This window comes from Liolophura sinensis, chromosome 1 (genome assembly GCF_032854445.1).
Source record: "Liolophura sinensis isolate JHLJ2023 chromosome 1, CUHK_Ljap_v2, whole genome shotgun sequence".
NCBI classification, from domain to species: Eukaryota; Metazoa; Mollusca; class Polyplacophora; order Chitonida; family Chitonidae; genus Liolophura; species Liolophura sinensis.
This window is the reverse complement of record NC_088295.1, coordinates 94,196,552-94,221,394: the sequence shown is the minus strand read 5'-3', so window position 1 is coordinate 94,221,394 and position 24,843 is coordinate 94,196,552. Positions and strand designations below refer to the sequence as shown.

Sequence of the window (24,843 nt, the reverse complement as noted above, 5' to 3'; positions counted from 1 at the left end):
CACACTCACACCTCCCCTTTATCCTCTGTCTGCTCACAGAATAGAAACTTAGAAAAACTGTTCTGTGGATATGATACATGTACTACAAAAGTATGAGTGTGTGTAAATATGGCTGAATCTGCAGACTAGAAAACAAAGGCTAATCATAACGGACTTTCCTGTTATTTCATATCTGGCTGACATACATGTAGTCATATATAATAGTATAGGCCAGACTGTGGGATGGCCGGGTGGACGGGCCTGTATGACGGGCCTGTGGGACAGGCTGTCCCCACAGGTCAAAAGTGTACCTGCACTTAAGTTTGGATTCATGTTAATTTGGACCAAAGTCCCATTAGTCTTGCATAATGTCCAGACTGGTATTAAGATTTACCAGGCAAGCCTGATTTTTAATACACTTTTGAACAGTGCCTCCCTAATACCCACAGTCTAAGTGACCACCTCAGACACTGTTATGTAATCTGCATTAGACTGACACTGCTACACAAACTACAACACATCTACCTATATAACACCCTGTATAAAACATATATGGATTGACCTGACCATACAAAACTTGTACATGTACACGGTAAACGGAAATTCATCAATTGAATATTTTACACATCTAGCAACAAAACAGGAATAATGTACACCTTTATGGGTACAATATGTACAGCTTGGATCTGACAACAAACACATGGCCAAAAATATATAATAACTAGAAAACAATGGCATCATGGGGCGGGGCGGGGCGGGCTGGGGGTGGGGGTGGGGGGGGGGGTAATTGGGGGCAGGGCAGAGATATATGTACAATGTAGTATACCAAGGTACACAATAAATGGGGATGTTTGCTAATGCAATGGAGTGTGACATGAACAGGTGAGAGGGAGAACAATAGGCAGACATCATAACAAGCAGGGTTTACAGGATCATGTGTGTCCCTGACAGCATTATCAGCCACCAGACATGTACACTCTGTACACTATAATATAAACAAACATCATAAAGAACGCAAAATCTCCAGCATGAATACGAGTAGCTTATTAACTGAGGCGACATCTTGTGGTGATCACATCTGCTCAAGCCTAATTCTTCACATACAACTGGTAAACATCACTGACTTACATATTCAAACTATTTGCACATGCAGTAAACATGTATACATGAATACTGCATGCAAAATGTATGAAGGAAATGAAAGGTGATATACATAAAGCAGAAATCTATGCTCCAAACAAGGAAAGAGGTGACAGTATTCTCCCTGTTAGGAATTACGCTTTCTGGGAAAAGCACTAAGTCTAGTGCTGAAAACAGGCTGAGCTTTGAACCAGCGACTTCAGAGTCATGCTCCATCTAGAACTCCCAACCACCAGGCCTCCAACAAAATAGGTGGTAGCTGACTCACAGACTTGCATTATTATCTCATAATCATTAACTCTCTCCTATGAAAGTATAAACCCTACAGGTTTATGTGGACACTTTTTTCAGTACTGTCAAAATGACATAGGTACTAATCTAACAAATCCGGCAGTATCTAACAACTCTGGTTAACACTGGGACACCGTTTATGCCCACAAAGGCAGCTCCACCGTTTAGGGTATAGAGCTGTGGACAGTATCCTTAATTCAGCTGTCTGAAAGTGTATTAACAGTTCAGCCCAGTATTAACATTAGTCTGGATCAAACGGCCGTTACCTAACAATAAGACTGGTATAGAGGTTAAGTCTGGCTTAACTGTAGTACACTTCTGAATGACTGGCCTCTAAGGTTTATATAACCACAACCAAGTGAGTCCACTTGGGGGTGGGGGAAGGGGTGGGCCGAGACTGTGGGCAGGAGGGGAGGGGGTGATTTTTACCAGAGAAAAATCAGGCTACAATAGCACAAGTAATAAATACTGGAGTGTCAAACCTATTTAACAAAATGGATCAAAACAAAGGATCTGACTAACTCACAAGCACTAAAAGCAGCAATAACAACAACAGACAATGTTGTAACAGGTTTTGATAAACCAAGAAAATAATACATCCAGGATCATTCACCTAAAACTGTGCAACATACTACTAAATCAAGGCAACACTGCCATATTTTCACCTTCACATTCAAGTCTCCCCCCACACCCAATGCAGGAAAATATCTGATGACTAACAGACAACAGAACTGAAGGCTACATGATCTAAGTGCACGTATGCACAGGTAAACCATTCACAGAGGAGACTTCTCTCCTACTCCCTAATATCACTTCTTCTATGGAATAAAACAAATATACAAAATACACAAAATACATGTATAAAGGAAAACAATATGACTATATCTCAAGAGCACTACACAGACTTAACAGACTTAAGGCAATTCATAACCTGTTACAAGTAAGACTACACACAGAGTTACCTCCCTTCAGCAGTCTGCAGTCAGTCCACATTAACCAGATTTATCCATGACCTAATAGGAGATTTAATCACTAACCATGAAAAAGACTCATCGACTTTTATTAATGTATATGGTTATTGCATGAATATTCCAACAAAATGAAAGAAAATATTAATAAACTTATCTACTTCATGAGCTAAAAACTTTTCAAGTAGATTTAAAGAGCATGCACTTTTTATATTAAAGAAATAAATTGAACAGCAGAAAGAAAACAACCATCAAGAACACAACAATTACAGAGCTTCTTCAGTGAACACTTAGAGTGAAACATGTGTGTGCATGATTAAGTACTGGCGTTATCCAGGAATCACTTGGCCAGTTGTAAGTGCCCAAATGGTAGGTAAGATCATGGATCAAGGGTAAGATCACTGATCAAGGGTAAGATCATGGATCAAGGGTAACCTCATGCAGGACAGTGGAGAAAATAGTCAGCAAAATGACATTGACAATATCACTGGCACACACTGCCTCCAATTGTATGAGAGATGTTAAAAGATATATAGCTCACATCTATATACATGTAGACAAACATACCAGCAAATATTGACAAACCAAGAGAAAAAATGACAGTGTGTTGCGAAAACTTGTCTACAGTCCAGAACCACCAAATATCGGGTGCAGTTAACCCTGTTGGTATTGACCGAATCCACCCATCCACCTCCTCTCTTTCTCTCTCTGTCTGCCTTTCTCTCATTTCAAGTATTATGCTACCATGGTCCCTATGACAGGACAGCTCCTCCTATGACAAGTGGCTGGCAAATACAACATAGCAAATCTGGAGCACCTAGCTGTCAGCATCCTGCATTCACCATCACCATCTGCGGCCTACACTCACTCACAGAGCTGCCCGACTAAAGAAGAGCAGGTCAGGTCAGAGGTCAGGGGTCATGACATCTGCTCTTTTCATCGCACAGAACACTAGAGGGTAGCCAGTCCAACAACTATCGCATAATCCAAGTTTACACTGAGAATTTAAAAATACTATGTGTAATATATATATATTTGTATATATGAATCTCTGTATATATGCATTTGTATGTTCATTAGTGTGCGTCTCCCATATTAACAAGCACAGGCATATTGCTTCAGTGAATGTCTTCACAAAACACAGCACGCCAGTTCAAATGTCCGTGTCCACAGACTCCAGATGGATGGTTTCTGTCACGGGAACACTCTCCGGTAAAGGAGGGGCTCTCCGCGACTCTTCCCAGTCTTTTATTTTGCGCAGAGGAAACCCCAGTGCTCCAGACAGTATTATGAGAGCTCCAGCCATGTAGAAGGAGTCATTCAAATTCCCTGTGGATTCGAAGACGGTCGCTACAAGAGAAAAGCAAACGCCAGATTAAGATGCCATCCTTCATTATATATCGCAAGAAACACAGTAAATAAAACTTTAGGGAAGATATAGCAGGAACAGTATCAAACAATCCTGAACTACACATACAATGTACACTGATAAAGCAAATAAGATTGTCTTACAAGTTCCACTCATGCATAACTAACATTTCTTATCAGTCTATATGACTATACACATACACAGCAAACATGTCCACTTGGTATTTTCATAAGAGAACAAGATGTTACTTCTGATAATGAAAGTGGTTCAATGAAAGGTTTCCAAGCCAGTAGGACGTGTGTTATCTGTCGTCTCAACTCTCGAGATCAGCTTATAGAAAATATTGTCCTTGCTTGAGGCAACGGACACAATATTTGGGAGTATTACAAAGCCACTGTTATCAGGAACCTGTCTGAGCATTCATAACGTTTTATCAAACACTTTTGTCAGGTGTTAGGTCTGACTTACCCGCTAAAGGTGAGCCAGCCATGGTGGCTACCCCCTGAAACAGAATCAGCAACCCAAATGAGTTTGTCAACTTTTCGAGCCCAAGAAGGTCCACCAGCAAAATTGAGCGCAGAGACACAAATGTTGCTGAAATCCAAAGTAAAGAAAAACATGGTAAGTACCATAAAAGTATGACACAGAAGAGAATATGTCAGTCTCTATACACAGAACAGACAGCATGGTCAAAACGAAGAAAAACTAACCGATCCATCCACCAAGTCATGTCAGATCAGATATGCTGAAAATACTTAATCTAGATAAAACATGTGGGGTCCGGAGATGTATCCCACAAATCTCACACTAAATGTTATAGGGCAATTATGCACACCAGCTCACCTATGCATATTCCAAAGCAGACGGAAAAAGCCGAAAGCAGGGCATAGCTTGTACAAAAAGGCACAATACAAGTGAGAAGTCCAGCCAAAACAAGCGCCATGTTGTTGATGATCAGCGAGTTGGCCCAAGGGCGGTCAGCGACCCAGCCTGAAATCACCCGGCCTACCGTGTTAGCAATGCTAATGATGGACAAGAGGAAGGCAGAATCCTTGGTATCCACGCCCACTACCGTCTCTGCAAAGGGCTGGATGTATATGAAGGGAATGAAAAACCCTGAAACATACAAAAAAATTCACTCTGAAAAACAGCTGTCAACAGGTCATCAGCGATGGCATGTTCTTACCACTAGATAATGAAGTATGCTGAGGTCTCTTGTGAAGTGGATTCTGTTTGCACTCAGAATGCTGTGGTAGGACAAAGGGGATCTTTGTCTTGTGACATGGATACTGTGTGCTCTAAGAATGCAGTGGTAGGACAAAGGGGATCTTTGTCTTGTGACATGGATACTGTGTGCTCTAAGAATGCAGTGGTAGGACAAAGGGGATCTTTGTCTTGTGACATGGATACTGTGTGCTTTCAGAATTCTGTGGTAGGACACAGGAGATCTTTGTCTTATCTTGTGACATGGATATTGTGTGCTCTCAGAATTCTGTGGTAGGACACAGGAGATTGTCTTGTCTTGTGACATGGATATTGTGTGCTTTCAGAATTCTGTGGTAGGACACAGGAGATTGTCTTGTCTTGTGACATGGATACTGTGTGCTCTAAGAATGCAGTGATAGGACAAAGGGGATCTTTGTCTTGTGACATGGATATTGTGTGCTTTCAGAATTCTGTGGTAGGACACAGGAGATTGTCTTGTCTTGTGACATGGATACTGTGTGCTCTCAGAATTTTGTGGTAGGACACAGGAGATTGTCTTGTCTTGTGACATGGATACTGTGTGCTCTCAGAATTTTGTGGTAGGACACACGAGATCCTTTTCTTATCTTGTGACATGGATACTGTATGCTCTCAGTTACCAGAATGTAGTGGTACATAGTAGCCATGTCACAAGATAAGATAAAGATGTCCTGTGTACTCTCAGCTGTAAGATAACTGGAAACTCCACAGAGCACACTAAGAAAATTAATGTCACTTTTAGTATACACACAATTATAACACAGCTGGTTTGTAGCCAGTCTGGAATGTATGAGGACAAAAATTGCACTTACCTAACATGCTCATTGTACTGAGGATACAGAGTAAGGCAAACATGGGACTCTTCAGCAAGGATACATCAAATATCCTCTTGACAACCTGTAAAGCACTGGCCATACAAGAGGGTTCTTCTGGGTACATGTATTCCAAGCTCTGAATGCTGGCACTGTACTGGGGCACACTCAGCACGCTACCTGCAACTAGTGCCGTGCCCACAGCCACACTGTTCTTGTTTCCTTGACTATCGTACAAGGACCGTGCAGATCGTACTAGTTTTACTTGTGAAGAGTACATTGACCCACACGCAGTTACAGGCATATTTACAAAACTGCTTGCCAAAACCTTGTGGTGGTTATTCATTGAGTTACAACTGAGACTTTTTTTACAGGTGTTGAGGGGGACATCCATTAGACTGTCCCACTGATTGCTGAGTGGAATTGTGTCATAGCTCTGGGCCTTAGGCACATTACAGTTCCCATTCATCACACCCTTAGCCCCGTCCTCCTCCCCGACAGTACTGGTGCTGCTAGATGGCACCTGAGGTCGCATTGCCGAGCGCATGTGTGGCGGTATGGCTGTCAGTCGCTGTGAAGTGCCCCGGCTGGCCGGACGATACACCCCTCCAGTAATTGTCCCATTTTCTATATATACTGGTATCCCAGGCAGGACTAGGCTGTTTTTACTCTTATTCAAACTCTTTGAGCTGAATCCCAGAGTTTCTTTAATTCTCGGAATCAGCCCGTTCCGACTTCTGATGCTGATCTGGTCTATTTTAATCACTCTGTTGTCTTTTGTAATAATACAATTGTCAAGCGAACCATTGGAGATAGTTCTTTGTCTCTTTTTCTCTTCAATTAAGGCTTTCATGATGAGTCCTCTATGGACGACCCCGCGTTTCATTCGCCGTACTTTGGGAGGCTCCAGTGGCCTGAATAATGCTCCAAGAACAGCACAGTTAAGGATGATTCCAGCCAGGATAGCCGTAGCCCCCCGCCAGTCATACTCCTCCAATAAATACACACTGATGGCCGGGAATATGAACCCTCCAATGCCGGACCCACACACAGTAATACCCGTAGCAAAGGCCCTCTTCTTCTCAAACCAGTAACCCACAATCACGATAGCTGGCAGGTAGATCAGGCCAAAACCGATACCTATAAGGAAATAGAACACAGTCAATTACAACATAAAAATGTTATGTTTCGAAGTTTGTGAAAACACTGGTGACACAGCCTCAAGTCAAGTAAGGACGCAAATATATCACCACTCATCTCAACTTTATACAATGTACAAAAACTGTATTAACTTAATTTACAGTGTACCTGTACACAGACTTAGGGATTCATCTTGGACCCCACACTCAAGGATTTTATATGGCTGGGATTTGGGGTTCTCCACTGGTCTCCTTGTTTCCCAATTCTCTTACTCTCATCCCTTACAAATCCTACAAGAGTGGCTAGGTTTATGTGCCAAGAATGACCAGCAATTTTCTGACGTGTCTACAGCTATCAAGACTGCAGACCTTTCACATCACCAAATACGGTGGAGGGGTGTTAAAAACTACAGCAGGCTGATCTTATCCTTACCACCCAGTATTCCGTAAGTGACAATGAGCATCTCGATGTTGGGAGAGAAAACACTGAGTACAAATGCCACACAAGAGATTACTGCTCCCACCATTGTAATCCGACGACATCCATACTTGTTGGCCAACATGCTTACAAAGGGACCTGAAAACGAAAGATATCTACATCTGTAACACACACACACAGGGTCCTGGAGAAGAGTAAGTTTAAAGTCTTTTTGTTGCTAATTAAATTTGCAACAAACCAATACACTTTCCACAAAGAGACGGAAAAAAAAAATGCACAAAAAATAAATAAAATAAAATAAATGAATAGGTATTACCAGGGACATTCCATTTTCAAGAGCATTAGCACTTCAGTCCTTACGAGCCTATGCACTTGATGAATAATTTGTGTCATGATGAGACAAGGCTGATGTTCAGCTTCATGGTGCAGCTTGACCAAATGGATTACCCTTGCCCTAAATGGCAGCGTGTCAATCACCATTACCTGTATAGGTATTCATGTGTAAGTATATTATAAGTAAATATAGTACATGTACATGTAAGTTCGTGGGAAAAAAATTTTAGGTTAGAAGGGAGAAGTACTCACCAGCCACTAAGTAACAGCCAAACAGCAGCGAACCAACCCATGTGGACTGAGAGAGTTTCACATCAAAGTGTTTTCTGATCTCCAGGTTGAAGATACTGTAAGAAAAGCTCACACCATCCACTATAACCATACACATGAAAGAGGCGAAGACGATGACCCAGCCGTAACCTCCATCCACAGGCTCCACCAGTCTGGGAGCATTCTGGTCTGAGGGGTCCAGGCAGTCCTGTTCGGGGTCCTTGCTGGACCCTACCTCTTTGGAATTGGCAGAGACCATGATGCCTTTCTGCAGGCTGTAGTACAAGTTCTCCTACTTGGAGAAGTTCACCCTACATGAGGCCCCTGAGTGGGATTCTGCAAACATATCAACAAACAAAAGCTGATGAGCATGCAAACACTGAACTACATAACATGTATTGTGTCAGTCAACTGTACAAGTGACGGACATGTAACCTGTATGTATGTGCAGACACGATCCTTTGCAGGGATATCCATGTACATCAGAATTCTCAGTGAGTCTCTCTGAGAACCTTCTGCAGGGATATCCATGTACATCAGGATTCTCAGTGAGTCTCTCTGAGAACCTTCTACAGGGATATCCATGTACATCAGAATTCTCTGTGAGTCTCTCTGAGAAACCTTCTGCAGGGATATCCATGTACATCAGAATTCTCAGTGAGTCTCTCTGAGAAACCTTCTGCAGGGATATCCATGTACAACAGAATTCTCAGTGAGTCTCTCTGAGAAACCTTCTGCAGGGATATCCATGTACAACAGAATTCTCAGTGAGTCTCTCTGAGAAACCTTCTGCAGGGATATCCATGTACAACAGAATTCTCAGTGAGTCTCTCTGAGAAACCTTCTGCAGAGATATCCATGTACATCAGAATTCTTAGTGAGTCTCTCTGAGAAACCTTCTGCAGAGATATCCATGTACATCAGAATTCTCAGTGAGTCTCTCTGAGAAACCTTCTGCAGGGATATCCATGTACATCAGAATTCTCAGTGAGTCTCTCTGAGAAACCCTCTGCAGGGATATCCATGTACATCAGAATTCTCAGTGAGTCTCTCTGAGAAACCCTCTGCAGGGATATCCATGTACATCAGAATTCTAAGTGAGTCTCTCTGAGAACCTTCTGCAAGGATATCCATGTACATCAGAATTCTCTGTGAGTCTCTCTGAGAAACCTTCTGCAGGGATATCCATGTACATCAGAATTCTCAGCGAGTCTCTCTGAGAAACCTTCTGCAGGGATATCCATGTACATCAGAATTCTCAGTGAGTCTCTCTGAGAAACCTTCTGCAGGGATATCCATGTACATCAGAATTCTCAGCGAGTCTCTCTGAGAAACCTTCTGCAGGGATATCCATGTACATCAGAATTCTCTGTAAGTCTCTCTGAGAAACCTTCTGCAAGGATATCCATGTACATCAGAATTCTCAGTGAGTCTCTCTGAGAAACCTTCTGCAAGGATATCCATGTACATCAGAATTCTCAGTGAGTCTCCCTGAGAAACCTTCTGCAGGGATATCCATGTACATCAGAATTCTCAGTGAGTCTCTCTGAGAAACCTTCTGCAAGGATATCCATGTACATCAGAATTCTCTGCGAGTCTCTCTGAGAAACCTTCTGCAGGGATATCCATGTAGATCAGAATTCTCAGCGAGTCTCTCTGAGAACCTTCTGCAGGGATATCCATGTACAACAGAATTCTCAGTGAGTCTCTCTGAGAAACCTTCTGCAGGGATATCCATGTACATCAGAATTCTCAGTGAGTCTCTCTGAGAAACCTTCTACAGGGATATCCATGTACAGTCAAACCTGTTGTATGCGGCCAGTGAAGGGAAACGTAACAAGTGGCTGCATATGACAGTTGGCCACATAGGACAGGTTGTTGTAGTAGAATAATAACTTAATCATTTTAAGTTTTGTGGGGTAGACCTATGGACTTCACACATTTAACAGGCGATTACAGAAAGAGTTTCAGGTTTCTCCATGTGTCCGCTACAGGCAAAAGTTTGGCCACATGAAATGAAAACAGAACACCATTTGCTTGTAAAGATAATGGCCAAGCAAGCCACATAATTTGTCAAAAAAACCATTCATGGGAGGAACCACAGGAGGTCAGATTATATCTGATTATATCGGAGTTTGCCCGCTGTTTATGGCATTCATAGCGGGGACCTCAGCATGGAACTAATTCACTGCCACAGTGCAGGGGTGTCCGGACAATAACCAGATAGGCCTGATTAAAGAACAACAGACTTCAGTGCTATTGACCAATAATGTTCACACTTCACTTGTCATCACAAAGTGGCAGGTTGTAACTTTTAATCAGTACAAAAACTATTGAAGTCGGGTGGACGCCATTTTGAAATTCTTGAATGTCCGATGCGCCAATCATCATTACTGTTGAAAGTATCGGCCGCTCAGGGCAGGCTGATATAGAATTTGGTGACAAAATATATTGGCTGTTGGACGCGTTGGACAGGTGCTCGCATATTACAGGTCATTCAACATGGAAAATTGTTTGGTCGCAGCAGAGAATGGCCGCTTACGGCAGATGGACGCTGATTACAGGTGGCCGTAGGTACAGGTTTGACTGTATATCAGAATTCTAAGTGAGTCTCTCCGAGAAACCTTCTGCAGGGATACCCATGTACAACAGAATTCTAAGTGAGTCTCTCCGAGAAACCTTCTGCAGGGATACCCATGTACATCAGAATTCTAAGTGAGTCTCTCTGAGAAACCTTCTGCAGGGATACCCATGTACAACAGAATTCTAAGTGAGTCTCTCCGAGAAACCTTCTGCAGGGATACCCATGTACATCAGAATTCTAAGTGAGTCTCTCTGAGAAACCTTCTGCAGGGATACCCATGTACAACAGAATTCTAAGTGAGTCTCTCCGAGAAACCTTCTGCAGGGATACCCATGTACATCAGAATTCTAAGTGAGTCTCTCTGAGAAACCTTCTGCAGGGATACCCATGTACATCAGAATTCTCTGTGAGTCTCTCTGAGAAACCTTCTGCAGGGATACCCATGTACATCAGAATTCTAAGTGAGTCTCTCTGAGAAACCTTCTGCAGGGATACCCATGTACATCAGAATTCTCTGTGAGTCTCTCTGAGAAACCTTCTGCAGGGATACCCATGTACATCAGAATTCTAAGTGAGTCTCTCTGAGAAACCTTCTGCAGGGATACCCATGTACATCAGAATTCTAAGTGAGTCTCTCTGAGAAACCTTTATCATACATGTAACTCCACCTGGTCACAATTAGGCTATTTGGTAACAAGTGTATTGCAGCCAGTATTTGTACAGCTGAAGTAAACATCAGGGTAAATCCATGTCAATATTGCCAACAGGAAAAAGCCTGGAAGGTATAAAAGGTGGACAGTTATACATGGCACCTGTAAGCTTGGTAGGTGAGGCTCTAGAGTGGCCTCTAGCTCCAGGGCATGCAGTAGCCAACTGATTCTTCATTGTACTTGTAACAGCATGTGTGTATACATTAGTAAGGTACATGTGTGGACCGATCTCTGTCTTGTTGACACAATCCTAGGTCAAACTGTTGGCTATAGAAGGTACATGTACGTCTAACACTGACCCCATGAAGATACAAGCAATATGATATACAACAGGTACTTGAAAAGGCTGCCAACTGTGTCAGAGCTACAAGGTGACCAACTCAAGGTGACTACCCAGCCACTGGTACAGATGACAAGACAACCAAACCCAGGCCTACCCCTTAACTCCAGCACACATCAACAGGTATACCTGGAATACCTGGTCACTCCTTCAGGTACATGTACAGGTGACAAAACAACCCACCCAGCGCAGGTCTACTGCTTAACCCCAGCATACATCAGCATATCATTACCTAGCCACTCTGTCAGGTACAGATGACAAGACAACCCAGGCCTACTCCTTAAGCCCAGCACACATCAAAAGTCAAATACCTGGCCACTCTGTCAGGTACAGATAACAAGACAACCTAACCCAGGCATCCTCCTTAACCCCAGCACACATCAACAGGTGGATACCTGGCTACTTTGTCAGGTACAGATAACAAGACAACCTAACCCAGGCATCCTCCTTAACCCCAGCACACATCAACAGGTGAATACCCGGCCACTCTGTCAGGTACAGATAACAAGACAACCTAACCCAGGCATCCTCCTTAACCCCAGCACACATCAACATGTGAATACCCGGCCACTCTGTCAGGTACAGATGACAAGACAACCTAACCCAGGCATCCTCCTTAACCCCAGCACACATCAACAGGTGAATACCTGGCCACTCTGTCAGGTACAGATGACAAGACAACCTAACCCAGGAATCCTCCTTAACCCCAGCACACATCAACAGGTGAATACCTGGCCACTGTCAGATACAGATGACAAGGCAACCCAGCCCAGCCCTACTCCTTCACCGCAGCATACATCAACAGGCGAATACCTGGCCACTTTGTCAGGTACTGAGGACAAGACAACCCAGGCCTACTCCTTAACCCCAGCACACATCAACAGGTGAATACCTGGCCAGGTTGTCAAGTATAGATGATAAGACAACCCAGACCAGACCTACTCCTTAACCCCAGCACACATCAACAGATGAATACCTGGCCACTTTGTCTGGTACAGATGACAAGGCAACCCAGCCCAGCCCTACTCTTTCACCGCAGCATGTATCAACAGGTGAATACCTGGCCACTCTGTCAGGTACGGATAACAAGACAACCCAGACCAGGCCTACTCCTTCACCGCAGCATATATCAACAGGTGAATACCCGGCCACTCTGTCAGGTACAGATACCAAGACAACCCAGCCCAGGCCTACTCCTAAACCCCAGCACACATCAACAGGTGAATACCTGGCCACTCTGTCAGTTATCTGCAAGGCTGATCTGCACGGCTTATTTGCACCGCTGATCTGTATGACTGATCTGCACCGCTTATCTGCACCGCTCATCTGCACGGCTGAATATACCAAACTACTAAGACTGAGAATGCCCACATCATGCTGACATATTATATCATGTGCAGGTATGTGTATATTGAAAGACATGCGTTGGTCTGCTTACACAATGTCATCTCCTCTGGGCAAGGTCGCTTGTCATACCTGTAACCCTACGCTATGTACACGTACAAACACATGTTCCCCACAGGTGTGCTCTCACCTGGTCTGTACTGCTCACAACACCGACCACTTTTCTGCTTTACACCAACAGAGCTTCAAGCCAAAATACTCCCTCCAACCTTATAAGTTGTAGGTATAAACTATATGTTATTTCTAAGAATCGGCTAACAATACTCACCCCCCAAGGTTTGGCAGTGATTTGGGGCATAAACTCAGAGTACCATTAACCAACTAGTGTACGCTTGTGTGAAGAATCGCATAAATGTACCTATACTGCAAAGTCCAGTACTCAGATAAGCAACTGGCTGCTCACACAGCTGCCTAGGCAGGCATTTCCATCAGTGGTTGACCTCAGCTGACAATGCCAGGTCAGGTTGTGTCATCAGGGACATGTCATTCTTACAAGCACACATAAGAAGGCACAAAGTAAGAAGTACAAGCTTAAATGTTTGGTGGTAGTGAGCATTTTAGTCACAGGTTACCAAACAACATGACAAATACAGGTTACCCAGGGAATACGAGGATAACAAGCCAAACCTGACCAGTCCCTGTCAGGGTTACATAACGGTTACAAAACTTTAACCTTGTACAGGTATAGAGGACTCATCCACAATACATCCACAGTACAGCAACAAAAAAGAATGATGTTACCAAATATACCCATGCACATCCGGGAAGACTTAGTGTGCTGTTCTGTATGCACTTAAAGGGTGAGAGGATGGTGATGGGGGTCTAAGAGCCAGCCCTTCTCCAGCTGATGCAATGCTCTACACCCCCTCCCCCTCCAACCAACTTAGGCCTGACTTTCTCACCAAACTTCTGAACCCAGTGACTCCTCAATCCTTAGTCTTAGAGCCTTAGTACTCAGCTGACACAAAAGACCTCCACACATCACCTACATGTACATGTTCCACAGGCCCTCACTGCACTAGTATCCCCCTACACAGCAGCCAGTACTTGTTATCTGATTCAACAATCTGCTAGTAAATAGTACACTCAGAAAAAGCTACTATGGAAGTACTTCTCAACAGTTCCATGGAGTATCTGTTCATTTAGAAGAAATCAAACCTTTGAAGGCATACATGTACATACATGACCGATATTGCACCCAGAAAGTGCATTTTTAGAGGTAAATAAATGTTGCAAAATATTATTTTGGTGCTAAAACTTACAACTTTCCAGTATAATATCACCCCGTGTTCTAAGTAAACATCAAAACATACTTTCTAAAATCAACAGAACTCTCAGAATGAGAAAAATGAGCAAGTTAGTTATGGACAAATTTTATGGTGACTTTTATGGTGTGACACTGTGACAACACACCTGACACAACAGCTACAATATATCTGTGACAACTGACTCCCCAAAAGCTTTACATCATACATAATTTACGTAAACCACACTGACAGCCACATTGACAGATTTCTGACACCACTATACACATGTGAACTGTATCACCAAGTTATGGGTTTTAGATACACAATAACAGATTTCTGACACCACTACACATGTGTAATGTATCCCCAATGTTGTGGGTTTTAGATAAACAACAGATTTCTGACAGCACTACACACATGTGTACTGTATCCCCAATGTTGTTGGTTTTAGATAAACAACAGATTTCTGACACCACTATACACGTGTACTGTATCACTAATGTTGTAGGTTTTAGATAAACAACAGATTTCTGACACCACTATACACATGTGTACTGTATCACTAATGTTGTAGGTTTTAGATAAACAACAGATTTCTGACAGCACTACACATGTGTACTGCATCACCAATGTGGTGGGTTTTAGATAAACAACAGATTTCTGACACCACTATACACATGTGTACTGTATCCCCAATGTTGTTGGTTTTAGATAAACAACAGATTTCTGACAGCACTACACACATGTGTACTACATCACCAATGTGGTGGGTTTTAGATACACAACAGATTTCTGACACCACTATACACATGTGTACTGTATCCCCAATGTTGTTGGTTTTAGATAAACAACAGATTTCTGACAGCACTACACACATGTACATGTGTACTGCATCACCAATGTGGTGGGTTTTAGATACACAACAGATTTCTGACACCACTATACACATGTACATGTGTACTGTATCACCAATGTTGTGGGGTTTAGATAAACAATAGATTTCTGACACCACTATACACATGTGTACTGTATCACCAATGTTGTTGGTTTTAGATAAACAATAGATTTCTGACACCACATGTGTACTGTATCACCAATGTTGTGGGGTTTAGATAAACAACAGATTTCTGACACCACTATACACATGTGTATTGTATCACTAATGTTGTTGGTTTTAGATAAACAACAGATTTCTGACACCACTACACACATGTGTACTGCATCACTAATGTTGTTGGTTTTAGATACACAACCGATTTCTGACACCACTACACACATGTGTACTGTATCACCAATGTTGTTGGTTTTAGATAAACAACAGATTTCTGACACCACTATACACATGTGTACTGTATCACCAATGTTGTGGGTTTTAGATAAACAACAGATTTCTGACAGCACTACACACATGTCCATGTGTACTGCATCACCAATGTGGTGGGTTTTAGATACACAACCGATTTCTGACACCACTACACACATGTGTACTGTATCACCAATGTTGTGGGTTTTAGATAAACAATAGATTTCTGACACCACTATACACATGTACTGTATCACCAATGTTGTGGGTTTTAGATAAACAATAGATTTCTGACACCACTATACACATGTACATGTGTACTGCATCACCGATGTTGTGGGGTTTAGATAAACAACAGATTTCTGACACCACTATACACATGTGTACTGTATCCCCAATGTTGTTGGTTTTAGATAAACAACAGATTTCTGACACCACTATACACATGTACATGTGTACTGTATCACCAATGTTGTGGGGTTTAGATAAACAACAGATTTCTGACACCACTATACACGTGTACTGTATCACCAATGTTGTTGGTTTTAGATAAACAACAGATTTCTGACACCACTATACACATGTGTACTGTATCACTAATGTTGTAGGTTTTAGATAAACAACAGATTTCTAACACCAATACACATGTGTACTGTATCCCCAATGTTGTTGGTTTTAGATACACAACAGATTTCTGACACCACTACACACATGTGTACTGTATCACTAATGTTGTAGGTTTTAGATAAACAACAGATTTCTAACACCACTATACACATGTACTCAAATAAAAAGCAGTGCTGGCAGAAAATTAACATATTTTATCCAATCTTAAGTATAGCTACATGTAGTTACTAGTCACAACTACCACAGAACATGGATAGTCACTAGTCACATCTATTAGAGCATGGATAGTCACCAGTCACATCTCCCACTGAGCATGAGTAGTCACTTGTCATAACTCCCACAGAGCATGGGTAGTCACTAGTCAGATCTCCCACAGAGCATGAGTAGTCACTAGTCACATCTCCCACAGAGCATGAGTAGTCACTAGTCACATCTCCCACAGAGCATGAGTAGTCACTAGTCACATCTACTAGAGCATGGATAGTCACTAGTCACATCTACTAGAGCATGGGTAGTCACTAGTCATGTCTCCCACAGAGCATGGGTAGTCACTAGTCACATCTCCCACACAACATGGATAGTCACTAGTCACATATACTACAATGCATAAGTAGTCACTAGCCACATCTAAGCATGGGTAGATACTAACCACAACTACCACAGAGTATGGGTAGTCACTAATCACATAACCAGAGCATGGGTAGTCACTAGTCACATCTACCAGAGCATGGGTAGTCACTTGTCACATCTACCAGAGCATGGGTAGTCACTAGTCACACCTACCACAGAGCATGGATTGTCACTAGTCCTATCTACCACAGAGCGTGGGTAGTGAGCACATGCTGAAGGGGTCTTTCCAGTTATACATGTATAAATGAATTAAAATTGTAAATAAGCGCCCTACACTACAGGGATTTAAAGTGATATCCCATATGTCACAAAGGCAGCTAGGCATGTACTTCCATAACTATGATATTTAAACTCGATTTATTTACTGAGAGAAAGAGTTTAAAGACAATTTTGTTTAGAAATCTGCTTTAAAATTATCAACGAATATGACTCAGTGAAATAAGAAACTGTAGAAATGAAGATCTACTAATGTACACATTCATGGGTTCAGATTTCGTCCACATGCCCTCTGAGCTCGATACGATACAATGTACATTGGGCAATTTAATCTCTCCAGTAATATAAAAAAAAACCCTGCCCGTCAGAGCTCAACAAACCACACAAAGGCCTTGGGAGGTTGGAGGTTGACACTTCTAATCACCACCGGCCCATAACGATCGGCGTCTTTCCGATGAAATCCCCCTACTTAAAACACCCATACACAACATACTCCTAAATCCAGGCAATTTACACAAAAAACACATCTTATTCTCACAGAAATTCCATTCAGCTAAACAACAAACTCAAAAGAAAATCCGGATTTTACCGAGAAGACGTGAATTCGCTGTAATACTTCATGCCGGCTTTCTCTGTCGATCAGCTGATTTCATGTCGGCGAGGCCGGCACCATGTGGGCGTGTCTAGACCAGCGCGCACTCTGATTGGTGGCTATTTATAGCTGGGTCTGTGTGGTAACCTATCCGTCATATTGCACCAATGGGAGAAGCACGTGGCAAAGCGCATGTGTTCAGAGAAGGGTCAAACCATATAACTTCTACGAAAGGTGACAGCTAATGAGCCACTGAGAAAAGTCAGAGAATCGCTAGTTTTCTGTTTCGATCCCTATGGGCAGTAGATCGACAAAGGTGATATATACTCTGTATAGTGTGCTACAAATATCGTGACTCTAACACAATGGTACGGCCGCCGTGTGAAAACTAACTCCAATAAATCGTAGTAACTCTAGTATCTACCATAACTTCATAAAGCTATGAGCGCTGCAGAGCTCTCTCGCACACCTGTTTAGTCAAATTATATAACCATAAAGAAATTCTGAATTTTCTTTACTACCAATTACACCGCAAGTTATCTGTTAACTTTGCATTACACCATGGTATTGTGATCGAGTTTTGTTCATTCATTGATTTAAAATGATTCCAGCCAACTGACTAAGTTTATTTCCCCTCGGTCTCTCGACCGTACCTTCTCTAGCCTTATCTGATGTAAAAGTGATACTTTCTTTTTTTTAAATCACTTCATACTATCGTTACAAAAGCGCCACACTGAGCCATGAGCAAACCACAAAAGCTTAACATTGGCTTTATTTCGACGAGAGCGGCAGCTGCAGCAGTGCTGACTACGGTACCAGAGGCTGCAGCCCTCTTTGTGAGTGACAAAGCGCAGCCGACAGAGCCGGGATGTCAGTCGAGGTCAGAACTGGTTCCCTCGACACAGATCACCCTGACCTCCCGAACCGTGTTTACGGCTTCGCTAACTGCCCGAGCCTTTTCCACTTGAGCGACCATATCCATATATTAACCTCATTTGACACAAACAAAGGTTTTTTCTATTCTCCTCAGATTAGTTGTCGAGGGAAAAATATCTACGTACGGGCCTACTTTAAATAATGCTATCACATCTAAATTTCTGGCGAGGATAACTCTTGATAAACAAAGCATCTGGACAGATTTATGTAAGGATATAAGAATGCATGCAATGTTAAGATGTTAAACTTAAATACCGGTAATGAAACTTGAGTTTTAGTGATTAGTGAGATAATCATACTTGATTATGGCTTTTTGACTTGGCATTCAGCAAGCGTGCAGGAAGTACCTATATCACGGGACATGTGGACTATGGCAAGTGTGCAGGAAGCACCTACATCACTGGACATGTGGACTATGGCAAGTGTGCAGGAAGCACCTACATCACTGGACATGTGGACTATGGCAAGTGTGCAGGGAGATGTGCAATGAACACAGGTGTCAAGATTAACATATAATGCAAAACCTTCACACAGTTTTTGTTTATATATCACATATAAAGGCCACTACAGTTGTTGCATGTCCAAAGGAAAAGATGATTGTTGACACCTTAGCAATATACACTGAAGTACAAACATTTATCGTAATAGTCATGCAAGTGCAAACAAAGAAGTGTATTAGTATAGGTGCATAAAAGTGTACCAGCAAGTGCATAAAAGTGAATCTGCAGGTGTACAGAATTGTACACACTGACCAAAAGGGTACCTGGAAGTGTATCTGTTAACCTGCTTTAAGTACACCACAGTACAACAACACCGTGTGCACAATGACAAAATGTGCACAACTGTGCATTACAACATTATGATTAATACTAGTACTGCAAGGAAAGAACCACAGAGTGTGGACAATTCGTGTTTCACAACATGTGTACACTAGTGGAGTTAGGCATATGCCCCTGTGTATCATCGTAAATTGTCATGCTTTAAACGTCACAAGTGTAGCCAACTACTTGACCAAAAACAAGCAGAACTATGTGATCTGTTTAGAAAGATGGCTGTGATTTGAGCTCCACCACTCAAGGAACAGTTTTATTAAAGCCGACTGGTAAATAATAGTGAAGTGTGTAAAGTCTGAATACATAATCACTGTAGGGGTGAAAACAGCACGAAACTTACCACAATACAAAATGGGGCAAAACCCTAAACACCTGCCTAAAAATGAAGTGTGTGGCTCTGTTTAAGGAAGAACAAAAACTGCCTGTCATTATAGGCTAGTTCCTGGCATGCTACCGACTGACCTAATTCAAAAAGTTAGTAGTAAACACTAAGAGAGAGTTTTTCCATTCCCTAATGATCAAAATCTTCCCAAGTCTTACATGTATATCAACTATTCAAGTTTTCGAAACTCCTATCAGCACTATAAATTCTCAATGACTTCAAAATTTTCCACATAACAGTACCACACACGGATCGTCCTTCATAAAATCTAAATAAAATCTAAGCCACCATCGTCTAAATAAAAACATGCACATTCTGATCCAATCACAAAGAAACCAGATGCAAATTTTACCTGTATCAGTAAGACAAGTAGAATTATTCCATCAAAATATGAACATGGTTCCCATATACTTGTATATAGATGTACATATATCCTATTCGTATACTGACAACTCCCAAACTACACATAATCATGCAATACAAAATGAACAAAACATCAGTGAACAAGCTCCACTGGAGTTTGCCAATAAAGCAGATTTTCACTTAACTGTTCACCACATCATCAGTGACTGACAAAAGTCTGATGAACTCATTTGGGCCAAAATGTTGGAAATAGTGCACAGTGTTACTGTACATGAAACAGCTTCAACTAAGTCAGTTTCTGTGCTAAAGAAACACATTTTCACAGACACTCATCTTTAATGACAACACTTGGGTATTTCAATGATTATTTAAGGTCCAGGGGAGAAAGTCAAGGGTATAATAGATAGAGCTGTGTTCAAATATCTTGATATAACTGAGTTATTTCACAATGAAACTCTAGACACGGTTTCTCTGAGATTTATGAATGCACAATTTCACATATTACACCTGCTGTGGCCTGCATGTTATATATGCATATATATATGAAAACACCTGGTTTTAACGATTATGCTTGGGGTACAAATTTACCTATTGGTATTAATTATTAGTCTTTTGATCCAGAGATAAGTCTCAACTTGCCTCAGCCACATTACATTTTGATTAGTGTTTGGGACAATGATATCGATGGGAGAAAGTTACATGTATGTAGGCCCTAGGCAGTGGTCAGGGGAAACTCCATGCACATCTCAAAAACTGCCAAAAAAGAAAAATCTGCCAAACTCAATATCTGTAAATGTATGTTCAAACTCAGCTGAACATAGAAACTGAAGTGTTTGGAGTATCCACAGAGTGTAAATGATGGAGAGAGGAAGGGCTCAAGTAATTATCAATTTAAGTATTTTATGTACAGCATGTGCCAGAAATTCTGCAGTTAGTGTTGTCCTTCAATGTTGCACATAATGCAGGGGTGAGTGCTAGAAGGGGTTTATTAATGAGAAGGTTTTGAACTTGTGGGTTTGAAAAGAAAGTATCTGAGTGCTTAATTGCTAAAACTGAAACACTGTGTCATTTTATGACTCATGAGACCTATACAGACAAATGACGCTTCTTGTGGAAAATTGTTGAGAAAGACAATGTGGAAAGTTGGTGGTGGTGGGTTGGGGCCAGGGAGAATGGTGGGAGGTGCAATGCACGAGTATTTTCAGTACGTATTCTGGTTTTCTACGAAAAAGGGTCTGGATTGACGCAAAGAAAATTACTCTGTGGATAATAGAATTCTTCACGATTTAGATTCCATTACAGTTCTCAAATGTATAACAGAAGACGACGTCACAGGCATATATATCTTATGTGGTCGTACGGCGATTTGGTGAAATGCAGAGGTTGTGGTCCGCCAGAGGAAATTTCTTTATGCCGCCAAGCTACAATATTTTTCTGCAGTTTCTCTGGAAACGTTACTAAATCAATTATCATGCTTAAATCTAGGTTGGTGCATTAAATGGCCTTGACCTTTACCTCTGACCAAGTTCTTTGCTGATGGATGACGCCTGTTATATCTGGCAGATTTGTAATAGTTTGGACCAGTTAAAACAAATCAGATATAAGGCAAATTAACATATCCTGCAGAAACCTTTTTGTGCAAGGGAGAAAATAAGAATTGCGACTCGAGATGACATGTAGATCAGACAAGACCCAGATAAACAAAAAATAGGTCAATCTATTCTTAGTCGCAGTGGCTATCAGCTGATTTCGAGGCTGAGAGTCCGAAGAAAGAATTGTGTTTCAATAACGGATATTTCAAAAAGTATGACCTGAAGCACTGATCGGCTCATATCTTGACATAACCCTAACAATGCCCTTTATAATATAGCAAAAATCATACCGCAGGATGCATCGAGTCGCGAGTAAAATGACTTACCGTGAAGACATTCGGAACCAGCAACTCCTAGCCCGTTTCTCAACGGCCATGACGTGAGATCATAGTGCGGATTCAGAGCCGCGTTTGCGTATTCAAGATGCGCAGTTCATGAATTGAGACAGGCAAAATTACAAACTACAACATTTCGTTAAAACTCTTACATACTTTGTCATGTTAATAAAATAGGGAAACAGAACGTAAAGCGAAGGTAGTTAAAGTAACGACAAAAGTGGGGCACAAGGCCTATACTCTGGGCCGAGCAGTCACAACTACATTTGCAGTGCATAGAAGCTTACACCCATGTAGCCTTGCCCGGTAGGCTACGATGAAGTTCGTGTGACACGCCGTATCTCGTAACCGTACTCGCCCGTGGCCATCACGTAGTGTTTAACGACGCCGTTTTTACCCTTTTTATGTAGACTAGGATCCAAAACCAAATAAGGCTTTAATTAAAGAATATTTTTTCTGCAAGTTACATGGGATATCTAGGTTATATAGCCGATTGAAATTAAGCTTCCCAAAATCTTCTCTCCCATCACTCAGCAAACACAACTTACTCCCGTGGAACAGATTAGTTTTCAGAGTGTTGGCCGTACGGCAATTAGCCTAGCCACAGAACCAGTGGCACCGGAATATTGTCTTATGCGGTTTACATAGGCCACGCCAAGAATATGTACCGAATAATATTCCGTTTATTATTTGATGTCTACTGACTGTTTCGTTCTGATTAATATGAAATGAGATAGATAAATGATCCGCACATCCAGCCACGAAAAAGTAATATGCAACAAGACAATGTAATGTTACACGGTGTAAAGTACCACTTACATCTATATATACTCCAGATACTAGCTTGAATATCCCTTACTTAGCCTATGTACACATACATTTACAGCAGGGTAAAGGAGCTTGAGCGTGGCCGCTGTTTGATTCACCCATTTGGAATATAGCATTCATTTTGAAGTTTTTAATGAAATGACAACACTCACGTGGAAATCTTAAGTGGATATTTATAATGGTTTTAAATTATGTGGTTTTGCTCAATGTGCTACATGTAATTTCCATTCGCAAATTGCCGGCAGACATCGCCACCTGGCTTTGTACGATTTGTACGACCCATGAATTGCTTTCTGTTTTGCGGAACCTGCCAAAAATGCGGTCAAAATATGTTCTTAAATATGATTTTATTGATTTCTTTTTGGGCTGTACACCTTGCGTTTGTGTGAAGATTTTTTCTCACTTCAACAGCAGGAAAGAGTCTGCTAGAATACAAAAAGACGCTTGTATGCTCTACATACATATGCACGCAGGTGTAACAGTTCAATATGTTAGACAGAGTTATCTCCCATTTCCAAGCTTTCTTCATACAACGTTCCTACAAACCCACCGAATATTCTACACACATAATAAACGCACTATCGTACAGATCCATTACATCATGTTCTAGGCCTAGGCCTATATATCTTCATGAAAAACAGTTGAAATAAAAATAGTTGGAGTTTAGGTAAACTTTCTTTGACATATATCTAAAAAGATGAAAAACTAAGCCGTCAGTTCCATCAGTAAACCACTCATCAGACCTCTCGTCAGATCCCTCGTCAGACCCCTCCTCAGACCTCGCGTCAGGCCCTTCCTCAAAACCCCATTCAGACCACACGTCAGACCACCCGTCAGACCCCTCCTCAGACCTCTCGTCAAACCATGCGTCATACCCCTCGTCAGACCCCACCTCAGACCTCTCGTCAAACAATGCGTCATACCCCTCGTCTTACCCCTCGTCAAACCCCACGTCAGACCTCCCGTCAGGCCCTTCCTCAAACCCCTATTCAGACCCCACGTCAGACCACTCGTCAGACCCCTCCTCAGACATCTCGTCAAACCATGCGTCATACCCCTCGTCAGATCCCACGTCAGACCTCGCGTCAGGCCCTTCCTCAAATCCCTACTCAGATCCCACATCAGATCACTCGTCAGACCCCTCGTCAGGCCCCACGTCAGACTCCTCCTCAGACCTCTCCTCAAACCCCTCGTCAGACCACATGCCAGACAACTCGTCATACCACACGTCAGACCACACGTCAGACCACTCGTCCTACCACACGTCAGACCACTCGTCAAACCCCACACGTCAGATCACTCGTCAGCCCACGCGTCAGACGATCTCGTCAGGCCCCTCCTCACACCACTTCTCACATCAGTGCCCCAGACGGAAGCTTCCAAAGCAAAAGATTCGAACTCGTGAAGGTACACGTCTTTTCGCCCCAGTATGAAATAATAAATAGGCGTCATTCTTTCTCTGCATAAAGATGCGAATAAGATGTACACTATGTGAACTAAGGAGGATTACAATCCAAACTTTAACTGAACGTCAAGGTGAAAACGGCGAAGTGAGATTTCGAACAAAATAGCAAGTGAAAGTGGAATCACGGGTGGCCATACTAGGTAAAGTAGTGGGAAATTTTACTACGAGTACTGTAGTGTAGGAATGCATTTACGCTGATTATATTTGAACTGAGTTCACTAAGTTGTGATGAGGAATGATGCAGTATAAAATATCTCTCGAGGCCTATGCCTTATATTGTCCTTAAAGACTCCGTATCCCAAACTTTATGGCGATACACAATAGTTTTTGCAAGGGAGAGTACTCTTGCAGCCTTAAATCAACTTTCTGATGTCATTTGTAGGGGGAAGCACATTCGTCGTTGGCAAATGCGAGGTATTTCATTGAATAGAATTTGCCAAGGAATTATTGAGGCCTCACACTTAGTCGAGA

The 24,843-nt window shown here is 42.0% G+C and overlaps 2 protein-coding genes across 3 annotated transcripts; one reads left to right on the top strand and one right to left on the bottom strand.

The window, feature by feature from the left end:
- Positions 1-1,787: 1,787 nt before the first annotated feature.
- Positions 1,788-22,222, bottom strand: LOC135481839 (uncharacterized). Of its 2 annotated transcripts, none has more exons than XM_064761564.1 (7): positions 22,071-22,222; positions 7,968-8,321; positions 7,377-7,520; positions 5,805-6,944; positions 4,591-4,863; positions 4,216-4,341; positions 1,788-3,728 (listed from the first exon to the last, which is right to left on the bottom strand). In XM_064761564.1, exons 2-7 carry the CDS (start codon positions 8,242-8,244, stop codon positions 3,532-3,534), a joined length of 2,157 nt encoding a protein of 718 aa, XP_064617634.1. In that variant the 5' UTR covers positions 8,245-8,321; positions 22,071-22,222; the 3' UTR covers positions 1,788-3,531. The 2 variants fall into 2 exon arrangements, with proteins under 2 accessions (XP_064617634.1, XP_064617635.1); XM_064761565.1 differs by lacking the exon at positions 22,071-22,222 and adding an exon at positions 17,636-17,681.
- Positions 18,379-24,340, top strand: LOC135465934 (clumping factor A-like). Its single transcript, XM_064743319.1, has 3 exons — positions 18,379-18,518; positions 18,904-19,037; positions 23,661-24,340. Exons 1-3 carry the CDS (start codon positions 18,379-18,381, stop codon positions 24,338-24,340), a joined length of 954 nt encoding a protein of 317 aa, XP_064599389.1.
- Positions 24,341-24,843: the final 503 nt, after the last annotated feature.

Coding starts and splice junctions, on each gene's coding strand:
- LOC135481839 (XM_064761564.1), bottom strand. CDS start 8,244: ATGGTCTCTGCCAATTCCAAAGAGGTAGGGTCCAGCAAGGACCCCGAA. Junction 4,342..4,590: donor CTGCTTTGGAATATGCATAG/GTGAGCTGGTGT, acceptor TTTGGATTTCAG/CAACATTTGTGTCTCTGCGC. Junction 3,729..4,215: donor GGCTGGCTCACCTTTAGCGG/GTAAGTCAGACC, acceptor TTTCTCTTGTAG/CGACCGTCTTCGAATCCACA.
- LOC135465934 (XM_064743319.1), top strand. CDS start 18,379: ATGAGCAAACCACAAAAGCTTAACATTGGCTTTATTTCGACGAGAGCG. Junction 18,519..18,903: donor GAGCCGGGATGTCAGTCGAG/GTCAGAACTGGT, acceptor CTTGGCATTCAG/CAAGCGTGCAGGAAGTACCT. Junction 19,038..23,660: donor CACTGGACATGTGGACTATG/GCAAGTGTGCAG, acceptor ACCTCTCGTCAG/ATCCCTCGTCAGACCCCTCC.